Source organism: Saccostrea cucullata, unplaced genomic scaffold (genome assembly GCF_032062105.1).
Source record: "Saccostrea cucullata isolate Sc308-1 unplaced genomic scaffold, CSIRO_AGI_Scuc_v1 ctg561, whole genome shotgun sequence".
Taxonomy (NCBI): Eukaryota; Metazoa; Mollusca; class Bivalvia; order Ostreida; family Ostreidae; genus Saccostrea; species Saccostrea cuccullata.
The window spans coordinates 123408-140804 of NW_026920467.1; the positions used below are offsets into that span (position 1 = coordinate 123408).

Consider the following 17397-nt stretch of genomic DNA (forward strand, 5'->3'; position numbering starts at 1 on the left):
TGTGATTTTACAATATCAACTGTATGCCCACAAAATTGAAACATCTAAGATATGTATACTACATGTATAAAGGTTACAAAACATTTAAATAGCATATTGCACAATATAAAATAAGTACAATGCTTAAAGTGTAAATTAGAAAAGGATAAGTCCACTGTTAATTTTTCTAATTATAACAAATACATGTTTGTCATGGAAAAGTCATTATCTAAAAACACAGAGTTCCATTTTTATTATTTCAGGTTTTGGTAAATTACAGTAATTTTAGCATAATGCAGATCTTTTAACCTACAGAAAGATGCTGATACAGCACTAAAATCAAGAATATTCACTCAATTTAGATTAAACAAATTCTATTTTTCAGTCTGTCTAGCAATGAGATATATACATGTATATCAAAAACAAAATTAATATCAATGTTTGAGAGTCATAAAAAGCAAAAATGATCATCAAAATCCATATACCAATAAATCCTATTGCTTGACCTCAGGAACAAAATTTTTGAGGGACCAATAATTAATATCATATTCAACAATAATTAATATCATATGCAACGATAATTTACATATTCAAAATAATATCATGAGATCATCATCAAAATCCATACAATAAAGACCTCAGGAACAAAATTTTTGAGGGACCAATAATTAATATCATATTCAACAATACTTAATATCATATTCAACAATAATTAATATCATATGCAACGATAATTTACATCATATTCAACAATAGTTTATATCATATTCATTATAAAATCATTAAATAGCTAATAAAATTTTTGGACTAGTTAAATTATACAAATCATACCTCAAAACTACACTTTATACATGTATATGACTATTTCTGATGTCAAAAATTAATGTAAGACATTTAATCATTGATATAAATAACCAAACAACATTTATCAAAGCTTTGAGCCAAATGGGATTTTATTCATTACAGCTAATAAAGCACATCTTATGAGTTATGACTATAAAGAATACATATAAAAACTTAATACTATTTATGTGAAACTTGTTGAGCTTAAACTGCAAAAAGGATGTACATGAAAATTTAATTGTCTTTTAGAGAATCAAAATCTGCATGATAATGCCCATGACCCTAAAATGGTGATTTAATTTATCTTTAAAATTATGTACTTTTATTACTCAATGAACTATTTTGATTGATTAATACTGTAGACATATATTTTACACTTAATATAATTTTCCATCATATATATTTTGACTTGTGTTTTCTATTCTAGATCCTTCAGGCCATCACACAGGAAGTTGGCGCTGCACTTGCCACCAGAGGGCGTGTGATCTGGTAACCAAGAAAACCGTCTGGCTTCAAGTTCCTCTGAAGGGGCACAGTGGGGGATGTCTGCAATAAGAAATAAATAAGTGGATGAGCATATAGATGATATACTGTACTTTCTTCAAAACTCGGCAATTTGATAAAGACATTATTATTCACTGTAATATTAAATATTAAAGCAAATATTAGGACCAAAATAGAGCTAAATCATTCCATGTTACAAAACAGCTTGAAATATATACTGGAACAGATTTTTCTAGCAAGTTAGTAAAAAACTCACTTTTGCCCACAAGAGTGTCTTTAACAGCCTTCATATTTTTCATGCATTCCTTTGATGCCACTTTGTGGTCCACCATTGGCTTGGGATAATCTACTCCCACAATGCACTTTGCTTTCCGTTGGACAGGAAGTGGGGCTTTCCATGGTTCAAACAAATACCTCAGTGGCATGTCCTTTAATACTGGTAGATAGCGTCTAAAAAAAGAACAACAACAATTATTTCTAATAACAGTGTTAGCTATTTTAAGCATGTTGTATGTGTTGCAACTGAGCCCTGTCTAATACAGATTGTCTTTCTTTATCTAGTATAAATACCAGCAATATGAATATTCTAAGCAGTCATAAAAACATAAAACAACTTTTTATATACTGCCATACAGTATGGTGATAAAATACTGAGTAGCATCCTTCTTTACCTGACATATTCCCCAGATGGATCCATACGTTTCCCATATCTAACAGGGCAGAAACAGTTGGGGCACTGTAGGACTTTTTCAAAGGCAGAACTGGAAACCCACATCCAATTCCCAGCACAGACTGACCAATCAGCATCAAGTTGGTACTTATAGAACACCTTAATTTGCAGAAGTAAAGTTAAAAAATACCAGTAAATAAAATTCTTACAATTCCTTTATTTTCATTTCACATTAGCAGAAAAATAATCATATTAAATAAAACTGTATTTTTCATGTCTTTGTCTAAGACCTGATTCAGAATTTTTCCTTTTTAGTAGCTCTCTGTAATACAATAATACATGTATTCATACAAATATACACTGTACATGTATTTTCAGATAAATTCAATGCAAACATTTTTAAATGTAACTTAATTAATGATTTACCTTCAGCCCGACTTCCCAGCTAAGCCAGAGGTCACCACGGGTCAGGAAGCAGGCCACGGCGTGACGGGCGACGTGGTGGATCCAACCTTCCTGTAGGAGCTGCTTCATAATGGCGTCAATCCACGGATAGCCTGTCTCACCCTGTTATAAAGGAAACTCACAAATCAGCATAGCACTTACATCTCATCCTCACCACAGTCTCATTTACATTTGTACATTTACTACATGCAAATAAATGAAAAGTTCCTTATTTTCTTTATGTAAGTTTAATATATCAATATTTTTTCCCCTTACACAAAAACTGGTACAAAACATTGATCAATCTTTATTTCTTTTTTTTTTTTTTAATTCTTTCTTACCATTTAAAAGTTCAAAACTACACAATTTCAGTTAAATAAAATTTTTACACTACCATGGTAAATTCACAAAAAGTTGTTCTCACAATAATAAAGCAATTTTTGACAAAATTACGGAGTTTCATTACCTTGGTCCACTTTTCTTCGTGTTCTGGATTCTCATACCATGGGATGTTGAGACAGATTGGGTTTAGCTCCATCTTGTCATAGTCCATGTTGTTGACAGCCATTGTGTAGAAATATTCCCTCCACATGAGCTGTGCTGAGAGGGAGACTGGGGCACATACTGAAGGCTTTACCTTCAAATGCAAACAGTGTCTTGAATTAAGCTAAAAAAAACCCATATTTGCATATATTTCTTCTCTATCTAAAGACTATCAGATTCCAGTGAAAAATACCAGATTCAGGCTTTTTTGTACTTTCATTACTTTTTATTTATGATTTGAGTTTTGGGATTTTATATTTATTTTCAGCTCTTCTGATTCAAATTCTATATTCGTATATGAAAAAAAAATTTATAGACAAGAAGTACATATTTATCTTTATACATTTTTCATATTCCCATTAGAATGCATTCAAAGATACAGACTTCAATAAGAGTACACTTTTTGCCTGAAAACATTACTGAATATTTACATTTCATTTGCTGTGTTTTTCTAGTATGCCAACAGTGAAATTGATTTGAATACCATTTTCGTGTATACTCATGTGTAGAAATATACATGGAGAAACATGCGTAAACTTGACGTCACAATGAGGTTGCAGCAACGTTAGTAAAAATGCCACGATATAGGGCAGCAAGAAATTCACATACTTAGTACCGTAAATCTGGAAATTTTTGCTGTAGATAAATTTTTAGCAAATTTGCAAGTTCATTGCATTTGCAAAAACATTTTTCTTAAAAATATATCACCAATAGGAAAATGTAAGCAAAAATTATGAAATGTAAAAATTAATCAACAGCATTTTGACCCGAAATCGCAAAATAAAATCGACGTAAGAATTTCCAGATTTACGGTATATTTTAGTTTCTTCCAAACATGTAAAATGTAAATATAAGGAATGGTTTTAAGTTTAGTGTGAATTATTGGTGTGTGAATCACACAGATTTGCATGCAGGCATATTTTTCATGAAGTGCTCTTCATGAAATATGCCTTCGTGACAAGTCTGTGTGATTCACACACCAATAACTCACACAAAACTTAAAAACATTCCTTAAATGATACGATAGATCATAAAGATGTATTTCGTTAAGTTTTTTTGCTTGAAACCTTAAGGATGCACCAAAGGTTTCCAAAGGGCAAAATTTACTTTGCTTGTAATTCTTTCATTATCAAAGATAGCATATTAAACGTATACCGGTATATCATTTGAAAGCTTGTTAGATTTACTATTTAATGATCCTAATTTAAACTTTCAATTTTATCTTATTAAAAAATTATTAATATTTTAATGTAAATGTTAGCGCATTTGTATTTTATAAATCAACTTTTTAAAATTCCACCTCTCAAAGTCATAATTTTGTCTCAAGATAGATTAAAGATTGAACTTAAAAACTGTATCTCAGATTTTTGATAAATCTTCTAGTTCAAAAGTTACATCCATTTGTGCATAAATGTTACTAATTTATTAGCCCAATTCTACATTTCCTCCAATAATTCAAGAACTAAGCAAGATATCAAAAATCTGAGATACCGTTTTGTGAACACACTTTTGAGACACAATCTTGCCAGTTTTCAGAGAAATTGGTTAATAAATAAGGGAGTTGAATCCTTTGAAATAATACATTGTACCACCAACTGTCTGGTCTTACTTTATAGTAGAGAGCAAAATCCCATTACACAACAAATTCTGCCAAAGGTAGAAATATATGACACCTTAGAGATTCAGCTTTGGATACCTGTCACTTATCCATATTTTCTATGCATATTCACAAGAATGGGAGGTTCTTTTCTATATTTAGGTGCATTAAGTAAAATAGGTTCAATTCTGAATCAGAAAAATTTTCAGGCAAAATGGCAAGAGCTAAGCTCCACCTCCTATTTTATGGTTAGATCTCCTTCCCTAAGTTTGGGTTCCCTGTAGTTTTATTACCAATAACCTCTGTGTGGCTAGTGAAGAATTCCTCAAGTGGTCACAGTGATTTATTGCTCCAGTCAGGAGCATGCAGTCACAGATCAAATCAGAAGCTTCAATAACAGCACATTCACATGAGGCACTGTTTATGTTTGATTATAGTTAAATAATTAGAAAACCATTTAACAATCAGCAAGAATTTTTCATGCATTATAAAGCAGTGATTAGCATCCTTTTCTTAGCCAAAAATCTCAAAATTGACTAAAATCTTGAAAAAAGCCTTTGGTGTATCCTTAATATGTTTAATTGGACAGATGAAATTTCAACAAGAAATCTGTGAGCCAATGCTCACTAGTAATACCCCCACTCTGATGTAAATAAGCACTATCATGTTAATACATGCAGATGCACAGAAAAATATGAAATTGACATCAGATTCATATCAAAATTAATCCCACCATATGGCATGTCTCAACAAAGAGTGTAATAAAATTTCAAGCATCTGCTATGAATAACTAATGAGAAAACTGCGACAAAGATTTGTTATATATGAAACAGACAGATGCACAGACAAACAGGAAGTTGACATCGGATCTGAGCAAAAATGTATCCCACTAGAGAAGATTGTATTAAAATTTCAAGCATCTACCATGAGTAGTTGCTGAGAAAACTGTGACGAAAATTTGTTATGTATGAAACGGACAGATGCACAGACAAACAGGAAGTTGACATTGGATTTGAGCAAAAATGTATCCCACTATATGGCATGCCTCAGAGAAGATTGTGTTAAAATTTCAAGCATCTACCATGAGTAGTTGCTGAGAAAACTGCGACGAAAATTTGTTATGTATGAAACAGACAGACGCACAGACAAACAGGAAGTTGACATCGGATTTGAGCAAAAATATATCCCACCATATGGCATGCCTCAGAGAAGATTGTGTTAAAATTTCAAGCATCTAACTTGAGTAGTTGCTGAGAAAACTGCGACGAAATTTGTTTCTGACGGACACATGGACACACAGACAGACAGACACACAAGGGTAAAACAGTATACCCCCCTCTCCTTCGGAGTGGGAGTATAACTACTGGTACAGTAAAACAAAGTTACAGTGAACATGCTTATAAAGAAAACAAGAGTGATTTTCATTCCCTGTGGTTTAAAAACCCATAATAAACTTAATGGAAAAATGTATAAAAAATTATGTTATAACAACTCAAATTTAGTTGCCCTAGGCAATTCACTGTAAGGGTGTTTATATGTACAGCCATGCAAACTGAAGAAATCTGTATTTACATTCCTAAATATACACGTAATGTCATGGATGGCAGGTTTCATTTCTACCTCTCTGAACTTGTCATGGATTCTCCAGTAGAACATACGGACAGACAGACAACCGAACCTGAGGTGTGCACTCAGACTCAGAGGTGGAGAAAGGAGGTCTGGGTAGTACTGGTTAGGCATCATGTAACCTTTTTCATAAGCCTGAAAGTACAGATACATCAAAAGGAGAAGTTAATCACTTTGACAAAATGGTTGCACAAATGGACAGACTAAATAACAGATTTCTTTGTTTTTGGATAGTAAATAAAATAAGATGCAGTATGTTGTACCATTTAAAAAAAATATATATATAAAAAATTACATTCCCCTATGACTCTGGTAGTATGCATATACTTGCTAAATACATTTTTGTATGTACACTAAATTTTAAATACACTGTATGTGTACTTAAAAAAAGCGGGCTTTATATTTTAAAGGGCTTTGGCACAAACAACAATGCGCTAATTCATGAATACTGCTAAGAAATCATTAATATATAAAATATGCAGTACAGACATGTGTAGTGCTAATTCATGATTATGCCAAAAACACTATATCTAGGATTGCGATATATTTTGAATATGCCAAATTATGTACATGTACAGTATAACATCACTGTCGTGATGTAAGTTTTGACCTAAAACAAACCTTTTCTTCATGATTCATACGAATCTCCAATAATTCCAGGGCCCTTGTTTCCCCACCCTGCCATTTCACAATTGGATTCTTCTGCTCTTCACATTCTGGTCTCACATCTGTAAATACACAATACAAAATAAAACACAAATACCCTCCATGTGTTTTACAGCTAGACAGATCTGATCCTGCTAGCATGTTGTTAAATAGTTTACTGGTTTTTCTAAGTTATTACAATCACTACAAAAGATATAAAGAAGAGTTTTTTTTTAAATGTTCAAGAACTCTTTATTAAATAAATTTTCTTTAAAGATAGAACTTGAATACTCACTTAAGTCCTCTAGAGAGGGAATCCCAAACTGTTTGTCGTGATTGTCACTGACGGGAAGGTCTATATCCGTGAAATCTGGGTCATCTACTGGCCGAGGGGGCTCCCCAATGGTGGAGGTCACAAGGTTAAACAGGGAAAAGGTCAAAGGTGGGGTACCTCCATTGTTCTTAATTACTCTGAAAAATAAATCAATACAGCATAAACCATTAAAACTTCAAAGTACCATTTAATTAATAATACATACTGTACATGTATTTTTTGTTATGCTTTAGTAAATCTGGGAAAATTGCCTTTCATGAATGCATGGATTAATTTGGCTATGATCAAAGATTTTGAGTAACAACTGAAGTCCATTTTCATACAATGTACACCGATTTGTACAATAATGATTACCAGAATTCCAGACAGTAGCAATGTACAAGTTTACAGGCCATTACATACAGACCATAAATATTTAACATAACATGTACACGTAACATGCTCATAAGGCACTGTAGAATTCTAATACGGAAGTTAAATGACTCACTCGTTTGGGTCCCACAGGGTGTGGGAGACTTTCTCTATATACTGTACGTTCCTCTTGTCCAGAAGTTCCTTTACAGCATTGTCTCGTTCCTGCCAGATCGGTTCAGGGTCAGCCTCAAAGGTCACCTTCGTGATTCCCCATTCCTACTCACATTAACGCAGCTACTATTTTTTACCATTTCAAATCAGTATTACTCGTGTTCTAATTCTTATCTAATGATAGTCTTAGACTGTAAGTATCAAATATACAAGAAAGTCTAATCTTTAATTCATGGTTGCATGTTTTAAAAATATAAAGAAAAAAAAACAATCATCATATGAAAACCACTTGCTCCTATTGATTTTATTAAATATTTTTTGCTGTTGTTGAAGAATACTAAATGGCATCATTTTTTTAAACAATTAAGTTGAATAAAGTTAAGTATTATAAAACCTTGCTGTTTTACAAAAGTCATAAAATTTTTTGGAGACTACAATACATGTACATCTGACATAACTATAAATCAATACTGGTTCTCTGCTTGGAAAAAAAATTGTTGCAAAGGAGTTTGATTTTTCAAAATTTCCTTTCATTTTGAAACCAGAAATCAACTATTTAATATGTACATGTAAATATGTCAGTATACCCGAAAAAGGAACAGTGATCCCTCAAAACTTTCATAGATATTTTTCAACTTTTGTAGTAGTTAACTAATAATTACGGTAATTAGATCTCACCTCTATCAGCCTGGTAAAAATGTCGGTAGGCTGACCCTGGAAACAGTACAGCCGGGATCCTACCTTCTGGAGATTTCTGTCCACATCCTGCAGGCATTCCAGCAGAAAATGAAAGCGGTTATATCCAGCTGTTTTTGTTCCTGAAAGGCAGGTACAAAGGTAAAATGTCTACTTAAGTGGAATTAAAATAATGAAATTCTGTCATAACCATGGAACAATTCTCATCAAAATGATTTCAAAAAAAGTATTATACACATCTACTTAAAAGATTGCAGTCATGTAAAATGTAACATATTAAATACATTTTCTGACACCAGATACAGTAAAACTCGTTTTGTACGAACACAGATATTGCGAATTCACGGATATAGCAAAGTTATCTTGGACCCCCAGCTATATGAATTTGACGAATTCCTTATGCGGATATAACGAATTACGGATATAGCGAAGAAATTTCACAGGTCCCGGCGACTTCGTTAAAACCAAGTTTTACTGCATTAGTAAATATGAAAATTCCACCAGTGACATCTCTCTTTTGTTTGAGCTCTCCATTATTTTTTAAGAATGGAGAGTTACAAATTACATTAAAAACAGAATATGCTATGTTCTTATTCTCCTTCCCTTGCCTCTACCAAGAAAATAAATGTACCATGGTTGAGAATTGAACTTGGTACCCTAACCTTCGGAGTTGGGTGCTCGTTTCATTGTGTGAATCTGAAAATTTTGACGTAAGAAATATTTAATCAAATCAATAATACGTTAGAAATTTTACTATTGGCTCATTACAAATTTACTAAATTTATTTCATTTGAGTCCATCTTTGGCTATCGACTGATTTGAATTTTGATTTTCATTGTTGGTTTTGTGGATCTATATTTTAAATAAGAAGTATATGTTCTTTCTCTGTAAAAATCTAAAAAAGACTTTGCTTGTATAAAGCCATCTTTCAACCTTACATTAGGTGTTTCCTTAGTGTTTGAGCAAAGGAAAGATGTCATACATGAATGAAGCTAGCATTGTGATACAGATTTGAATATGTCTTTTGTAGATTTAATTTCTTCTATTAACACATATTGGTTACCTGCAACTTCACCATCAAATATAAATATAGGATAGAATTTGTCACACTCTGACAGGCCTTCAATTAAAGCTGGGTTGTCATGGAGACGTAATCCATGGCGGAACCAATGAACCACAACTTCCTGTTGATTGTTATTCATTTTGTTTCTTCTTTGATTTATCTCTTTTGCAAAAATGAAAGCAAAGGAAAAAAAACATACAAAATTATTCATACAAAAAATGGATCATTTAATAAAATATTTAAATTCAATTTAACGCAAAGTAAAAAGGCTTGTTTGTTTATGTCAGAATTTGTACACAAAGTAGATATTCAATTTTTTATCAATAGCTGGATATGGAATTTATTTTATGAATACTAGTAGAGTATATAGCAATGAATACATAAATAAAATTTTCATGAAATTAAAAAACAGAAAATATATAAAGTCCAAACTAAAGAGTGAAATTACATTAATATCCAATTGCAAAGCATATACATGTAATACTGATATTTTATTGAAAGCTGACTTTGCACTATGCATACACGTATGCCAACCTGAAACATCCACAATGTATACAAAAATTGTCTTCTAGTTAATTAAGCAGTCAATGTCAATATTTATTATTAGTGGCAGCTAGGTAAGGTGTTCTATCCACAAAAAAAATGAAATTATTGATAAAGGATTGACCCTGTAAGTCTCAATAAAACCTCAATAAGCAGATCATAATGCTTGGAGGATTCATTGCAATGAAGCAATATTGCATTTTAAACACTTCTGAACAGAAGCTGATGTCGGCAATTACTGCACATTTTAAATGAACATTTATGACTTTTAAAGGCAATCTAAGAAATCCTCTTGATTTGAATCCAAAGAGTATGGTAGAAAGTATATTTACAGTTACATGTGTGTTTAATAATCCTATATTGCTATGTTCAATGCACTTTATTTCCACACATTAAGATAATACTTATATTAAACTGTATTGAATTCTCAGTGTGAAATTAATAACATCTGCAGTGCTGTGAAAATATCAACTATTCAACAGATCACTGTTGACAATATTTCATATGAACAAAAAAACTGAATGTCATTAATAGTAAATACTGGCAGACATATAACAAATATCTCTTCCTTGCCCTTAATTGCACACAGGGATGGGGTAATTGAATAAAGTAATTATAATTGAGTGTAATTAATTATATTTTTCAAAGTAATTGGATGTAATTTGTAATTGAGCCTGCTTTCAATTACAAGTAATTGAATGTATTTAAATACATTTCAAAAAAGGTCATGTATTTTCAATTACTTTTCAATTACATTTCAATTACATTTCAATTACTTTTTTTCAAAATGAAAGTTTATATTTAAAAAGGTGTCATATACTGATATATAGTTTTATACTGGTGGGTTTATATTACTTATTCCCATGTTTTATAAATCTCAGTTCTCAAGTTTTTTATTTCACTCACACCAACATCAGTGGTACATGAGGAAGAATATATAAATTAGTCTTCATAATTGTAAGAAAAATAATAAATATATTCCCACTTGCAAATAACAATGATTGTTTAGATAGTTAATTTGTTTTACAGCAATTAGACTAATTACATCCCCTTTTAGATTTACCTGTATTCTATTCATTTTAAGATAGGAAATAATGAATGGAATTGTGATAGATATCATTCATTTCCTTCAAAAATATGGATTTGAGAAAGTAACAAAAAAGATTTTGCCATACACCTGGTGTAGCATGGGCTTGTGTTTGTGCAATAATTAATTGTCTCATAATGTTTAATTTGTTTATACAGTGTGTCACACTCATTATAAGGTAAAGGTCTAATTTTGACCAGGTGTGAACCCCTATCACACCCAAGAACAAAAAAGTTGAAAGTTCGAATTTGATCGCTATAGAAAAAATCCTATTTAAAAAACTCTTTATTTTTTTTTTTTATAAAAATAAAACTCGAAGTAATTGAAATGTATTTAATTATATTTGTCAAAGTAATTGAAAGTAATTAATTACATTTGAAAAAATCAATGTAATTGTAATTGCAATTAAATGACAAAATTATCAATGTATTTGAAAGTAATTAATTACATTTCAAAGTAATTGACCCCAAGCCTGATTGCATGCATGCTTACAAACAGGCATAATAATTAATTACAACGTCATTTCCTTTAACATTCTTAATCTTTTCTTTTAAATGTTCGATAAACTAAACAATGAACTTTAGTTATCAATATTAAATTTAATCTTATCGATATCTACGTAAGTGAATTAAGTCACCAAAATAAAAACAATTATGTTTACGATATATTAAAATCTGAATCAGATGATAGACTTGTACTTGTCAATGAAATGCTCATTCAAGTTCTCAACATCTTGAATGTATATTATGTATGAAGAACAAAAGAGTACCCAATAAGGAATACCCCATTACCTTTTTCAGAACAAGTATTAAAAGAGAAAGACTTCATACCTTAGACAGTAGATCTGACACCATTTCCAGCATCTCTTCAGCTGAGCAGTTCCTTAATTCATCCTCTGACAACAAGTAAAAAAGAGAGCTGAAGAAAAACAAATCAATATCTGGTTATAGTGAACACAACACATGGTTCTTCATGTGATTAGGTCACATTCTCCCTACACGACAGTCAACACTTGTCAATTATATGCAGCGCAAATACTGGTAACATCCTGACATGTTTCTTATAAATGGTATATCAGTCATGTTTATACGCTAAAGAGATGATAAAAATCATGTACACTAGGAAGCATCTTTACATTATCTTTTAGAGGGGCATAGACATATTGCATAGATAAATTGGACAAAGTTTTATTTCCTTCAAAATTTTCCGATAGAATTTCTTGATTACAAGTTGCTAGAGCCTTTCCAACTGAGTCCATGAACAGACATACTTACAATTAGAAATGTCTTTTTTATCAACCCTGTAGAAATTCTAAGACTGACTAAGTCAAGAGTGTGTGTGGTTGTCTTAAATTGCAGTACAATGAGTACCTGGTACATGTACATCTGTAGTTGCACTTTCCTGAACTAAAAGAGGGTGTTCCATCTCTCTTTTTTTTTCTTAAAGTGTAGTAGATTAAAAGAAGGATTTTAATTAACATAAAACAAAGTTCATTTTTTTTTTCAAATACAAAGATATAACCGTATATAACAAACAATGTAGAACAACATTTGGAAACTGCATATCAATTTCCAATTTGCAATTAATAAATGAATTGAAGGCTAGTCCAACAGCAGAATATGTCAAATTTTCTGTTTTATTTTTTTAAAAATAGGGTATCCTTATTGTTATAAAAGATGGTTTTATAATAAATTGCCTCCTTGAAATAGAATGAATTTAATACATGCATGAAGGCATGAAGAATTTTCTTCAAAACTGCCTTTTTGATTTTTGTTTCGAAGAGAATTAATCTTTAAAAAAACCACAAAAATCAAATAGTACGGTAAAAATGATGTTCATCCTAAATGCAAAATAAGTACACATATCTCAACATAGAGTAGGAATTTGTTCTAGTGGTTAATTGTACGACTTAACAAATACTGTACGTGTACATAAATTGGCATATTCAAAATTTAGCGCCATCACCTGGTAATGAGTTGTTGGTGTATTCATGAATTAGACAGCGCTACATGCTTATGCACAGTATATTGTATTTATAAATAATTTTTTAATGACGTTCATGAATTAGCGCATCGCTGTCCGCACCAAAGCAGCTAAAATATGAAGCCCGCATTTTAAAGTACACATATACAGTATTCTTTTACCTGAGAGTGGGTTTGAATTCTGGCCCCAAGGCCATAAACTGAACAAACTTAGTATACAGTTTGTGTATTTACTACAGTTTTAGTAACACGTGTTGATCAAACATGTTTGTATCATTTTATATTTATACCAGAAACCAAATTTCAATGGTTAGCTTTTTAAAAATAGAACCTATTAACAAGGTTTTTTAATATGAAACACCAATTCTCACCTGTTTTTCAAGTAAACCCCATTCGAAGGCCCTTCTTTCGTGCAGTTTAGATGTGGCACCTAATCACTCTCCCTCACAGTATTTTATATTATCATATTTCATATTATCTTTTTCTCATTATTACAGAGATTTACAGGATTTTGATTTATGGAAGATTATTTTTGTTTTATGATAATGAAAATAATCTGCACTCCTAAGAGTGCTTCTGTATCTACACACTGTGTTTATTAGAAATATAACAATACAGTGATACATGGGTCATATTGATTGCAAGGTCTCACAATACGCTTATCGTATCGCCATGTTATTGTAATTTGTATCGTGATACAGTATAAGTTAATGTTCATTGTCTTATTTGAAAATTCTACATCCAAACTGAGAAATTTCAATGTTACAAAATGATTGAAAACAAGGTAGCAATGAAAAATATAATGCTTAGACTATATGCCCACCTATAAATAACTCTGATTAGGGGGATCGAGTTATTCTTTTTATATTTTCTTTAACTGTGGAGGTTAACAAGCAACGATATATAAAGATATCAGGCAATTTAACTGTTGGCAGCTGTATCATGAAATATGTTGTATTGCATCACCATATCATGAAATGTATCATTAGGCAGCTTGCGATACTCAGACCTAGCATTTATTTATGGTATAATATCTATGTAAATAATAATCTGTGAGTTATACTTGTGAAACTCACAGGTTATAATCTCTGTTTACCAGTACATTGTTTCATTGATAAAACTGCTGACTCCTGTGGTTATACAGGGGTCAAAATTATCAGGAAATACTTGCGAAATGCCAGTTGAAAACAGAAATTGTGGATTAAATGAGACCTGTGGTCGCCAACCTTTGCGAGTAAAATAAAATCAGCCTTTTTCATTTTTTTTTTGGTTTATCCCAGGGATGTACAATTAGCATCGTCTCATGCCCGCAGCTACCATACTAGTATTTGGGAGTCGGGCTAGTGATTTTCTGCACAGAAGTGGCCTTCAGGCTAGTAAATATTAAAATTACCCAAGTAATACATGAAAAGCAATACATGTAAAGGTATTTTCATTTGGTTTTTTGTGCTATCAAATTCCCAAACAATGAAAACTGTCCAGACAGCCTGCTCCTATAGTTCGTAAATCTCCATAATCTTATCCATTTTACAGTGCTACACGACCAGAACCTGACTTGTTACTTCCAAAAACGATCGTTTTCCCCTTATCTGAATTTCCACTTTCCTTTGTTTATGGTAAATGCATGACGTAGATATCTTATTAAATTATGTTCGTTCAATCAACTAAAGGAATAGTGTTTATATGTGATTTACAGAAATATGTTTCCAGTGTATTTAATGATTGATGATGAAAAAAAAGTCGCCTCAATTTAGATAAGCTATGAAATTATTAAAATGATTCCTATGACATGTTAATTACTATATTGAGAAAAAAAAATGCTAGTGAAAGTTCAATATTGCTAGTAAAAAAAATGCACATGCTAAAATTTGCTAGTGGTCAAAAGAGTTTATGATCTCTGGTTACGAATTACGACCCCTGGTAATATCAAAAGACTGCTGAACCTGATATTATTCACAGATAACGAGCAGTAAAAATTACTGCCAAAATTATTCACCATCATACATATTACCTTTATTTTTTATGTAACCTTTTAAGTAATGGCACAAAAGGGGCCAAGGTACAGTATTGCACTTAATTAGGTGAAAAACTCTCAGCCAATTAAGGTGCATCACAGGCACCTGAATCTTTATCAATCACTCAATCGCTCAATAAGCCAAATATCGAAAAAAAATTCTACCCCCTCTATATATTATAAATAGAGGAGGTAGAATTTTTCAATACTTGGCTTACTGAGGGTCTGATTGATAAAAATCACTATATTTAGCTATATAGCTAAATCTACCTTTATAGCTTTCTTTACCTATATAATAAAGCTTTATTTAGCTATTTCAGAGTACATTTCTGTTTTATGAAAAGCAGACAAAAAGACATAATGAGGCAGTATTAGTTTTCAACTTTGAAATGGACTGAAAACAATTCACCAAAAACCCACTTTTAAAAATGTTTCTCCTTTTGTGTAATTGCAATCAAAGATCTAAAAGTTTTGGGGCTATGTATAACAGTTAATCTGTGATAAAGCAGCTACTTTAACAAAGAAAAGCAGTTTTGGTCAAAAAGATAATTAATAATTCAGCACAAGGCAATCACACTTAGTCATGCCTCATGCCTCCAATGAGGAACAGCTATCCAAACAATAGAGATGCATTTTTTTGGTTAAAAAGTGTTTAAAAGAGGCAATGTTTTTACTATCTATGCCCTAGGTTGTTTTCATCAAAATTTTTTTATAAAAGTATCAGACATAATTTTCATGCGACTTTTAGTCTGCTTTTCATAAAACAGAAACTTATTCTAAAATAGCTAAATAAAGCTATTTTATATAGGTAAATAAAGCTATACTGGTAAATTAAGCTATATAGCTAAATAATTTAATTCTGGTTGTAACACTGTATTTGATTGGATAAAAAATTTACTTCATACCGTATAAAATGGGTTGCCTATGTCACAATGACTTACGTCAAAAACGTATCAATCTGCCTGACATTACATTCAAATTTTGAACAAATTGAAGTTATTTTGATAGAACAATAACCTTTTTTTCTTGCATCAAATGAATGAAAATTAAATTATAAGCAATGAATTTAATAGCTACCCATTTTATACGGTATAAACTGGGTTGGAACAGTTTACGCTTTTTTATTTCTTAAATATAGTGATTTTCCTGGACCTGTCAGAGGCCTGTGTTTATACAATACACATAACCATATAAAAACTCGGTAACATCATTCTCAGTCTGTAAAATAAATGTATCTCCTTCTGTTTGAAAATGTATTAGAACTTACTCAGTAGCTCATCAGTGATTACTGACTCTTTGGTAGTGCTGTTCAGGTTATTTTCCACAATATTATTTTGTTTTTAGTTCGACTTTTTCTCTCCGGAAGTAATGATTACATGTATAAGTGTAAAAATGTGATACATGGACTACTTTGTTCCGGATAAATTTATTGGAACCCATATACTAGGTCCCTCGTTATTAATTGAATTATCGCCCATTCCAAACATCATTTTAAAATTTTTATAAAGATTTAAGTAGGGCCAGTGTTTATCCACGCACTTGCATGTTTATTTTGAAACAAATACAATAACATACATTAAAGCATAAAGCAAATTAAAAGCAAGAGCCTTCGGCTCAGGTGAGCTAAAAAGGGGTAGGGTTGTTATTGAAATTGGGAGCCCCCCCCTAAAGTTTGTGAGCCGAAGCCCAATTTTCAATGCTTATATTTGGTCTTCCTTTGCAAAATGTGTGTGTGTGGGGGGGGGGGGGCACTCCATTAGCTATCCCCAACCCCGCATCAAATTAACGCAGCAGTTTATTAAGCAGAACTTTTTTCAGAGTAAATTAATTTCTTCCAGGTGTTACTAGATACACTGGTTTTCTGAAAAGAGCTTCCAGGAATATCTATTGTAATTTAATATTAAGTTTTATAATTTGAATAAATATATTATCAATTGCTATATATTTACATTTGCAAATGTTTTCCTTTACATAACACTACTGAAGGCAAGCGTTTTTATAACTGTGTAAATACAGGTATGGGGTCAAGAGGTCATAGATGTGCGTTTGGATAAACGTTCGACGTAATTTCACTGTGACGTCATAAAGGGTCGACGCGCGTTTAGTGGATTATATACATGCCGTTGGGTTTGAAAAATTAACGCATTTCACAAGTTAAAAGTAACAATCAGGCAAATATAAAGTATGAATAAGTCACAAATGTAAATATAAGTAATAAGGTATCATTTTTTGAGTTTTATTGAGATGTAAAACGGGTTGGCACATGATCAAATCTTCCATAAAGCCCTTCGGGCTTTATGGG

At 31.6% G+C, this 17397-nt stretch overlaps 1 protein-coding gene across 1 annotated transcript; it reads right to left on the minus strand.

Annotated features, from left to right (window-relative positions):
• Nucleotides 1-730: 730 nt before the first annotated feature.
• On the minus strand, nt 731-16418 carry LOC134249403 (cryptochrome-1-like). The gene is made up of 13 exons (XM_062731765.1): nt 16363-16418; nt 11930-12017; nt 9470-9631; nt 8389-8528; nt 7673-7815; nt 7147-7322; nt 6828-6934; nt 6201-6341; nt 2907-3077; nt 2423-2563; nt 1998-2155; nt 1583-1776; nt 731-1368 (listed from the first exon to the last, which is right to left on the minus strand). Exons 3-13 carry the CDS (start codon nt 9606-9608, stop codon nt 1241-1243), a joined length of 1638 nt encoding a protein of 545 aa, XP_062587749.1. The 5' UTR covers nt 9609-9631; nt 11930-12017; nt 16363-16418; the 3' UTR covers nt 731-1240.
• Nucleotides 16419-17397: the final 979 nt, after the last annotated feature.

Excerpts from the sequence above, each read along its gene's own strand:
- LOC134249403 (XM_062731765.1), bottom strand. The coding sequence starts at position 9,608 with ATGAATAACAATCAACAGGAAGTTGTGGTTCATTGGTTCCGCCATGGA. Across the intron at positions 7,816-8,388 it reads TTTTTACCAGGCTGATAGAG|GAATGGGGAATCACGAAGGT; the intron begins GTGAGATCTAAT and ends TAATGTGAGTAG. Across the intron at positions 2,564-2,906 it reads ACGAAGAAAAGTGGACCAAG|GGTGAGACAGGCTATCCGTG; the intron begins GTAATGAAACTC and ends CCTTTATAACAG.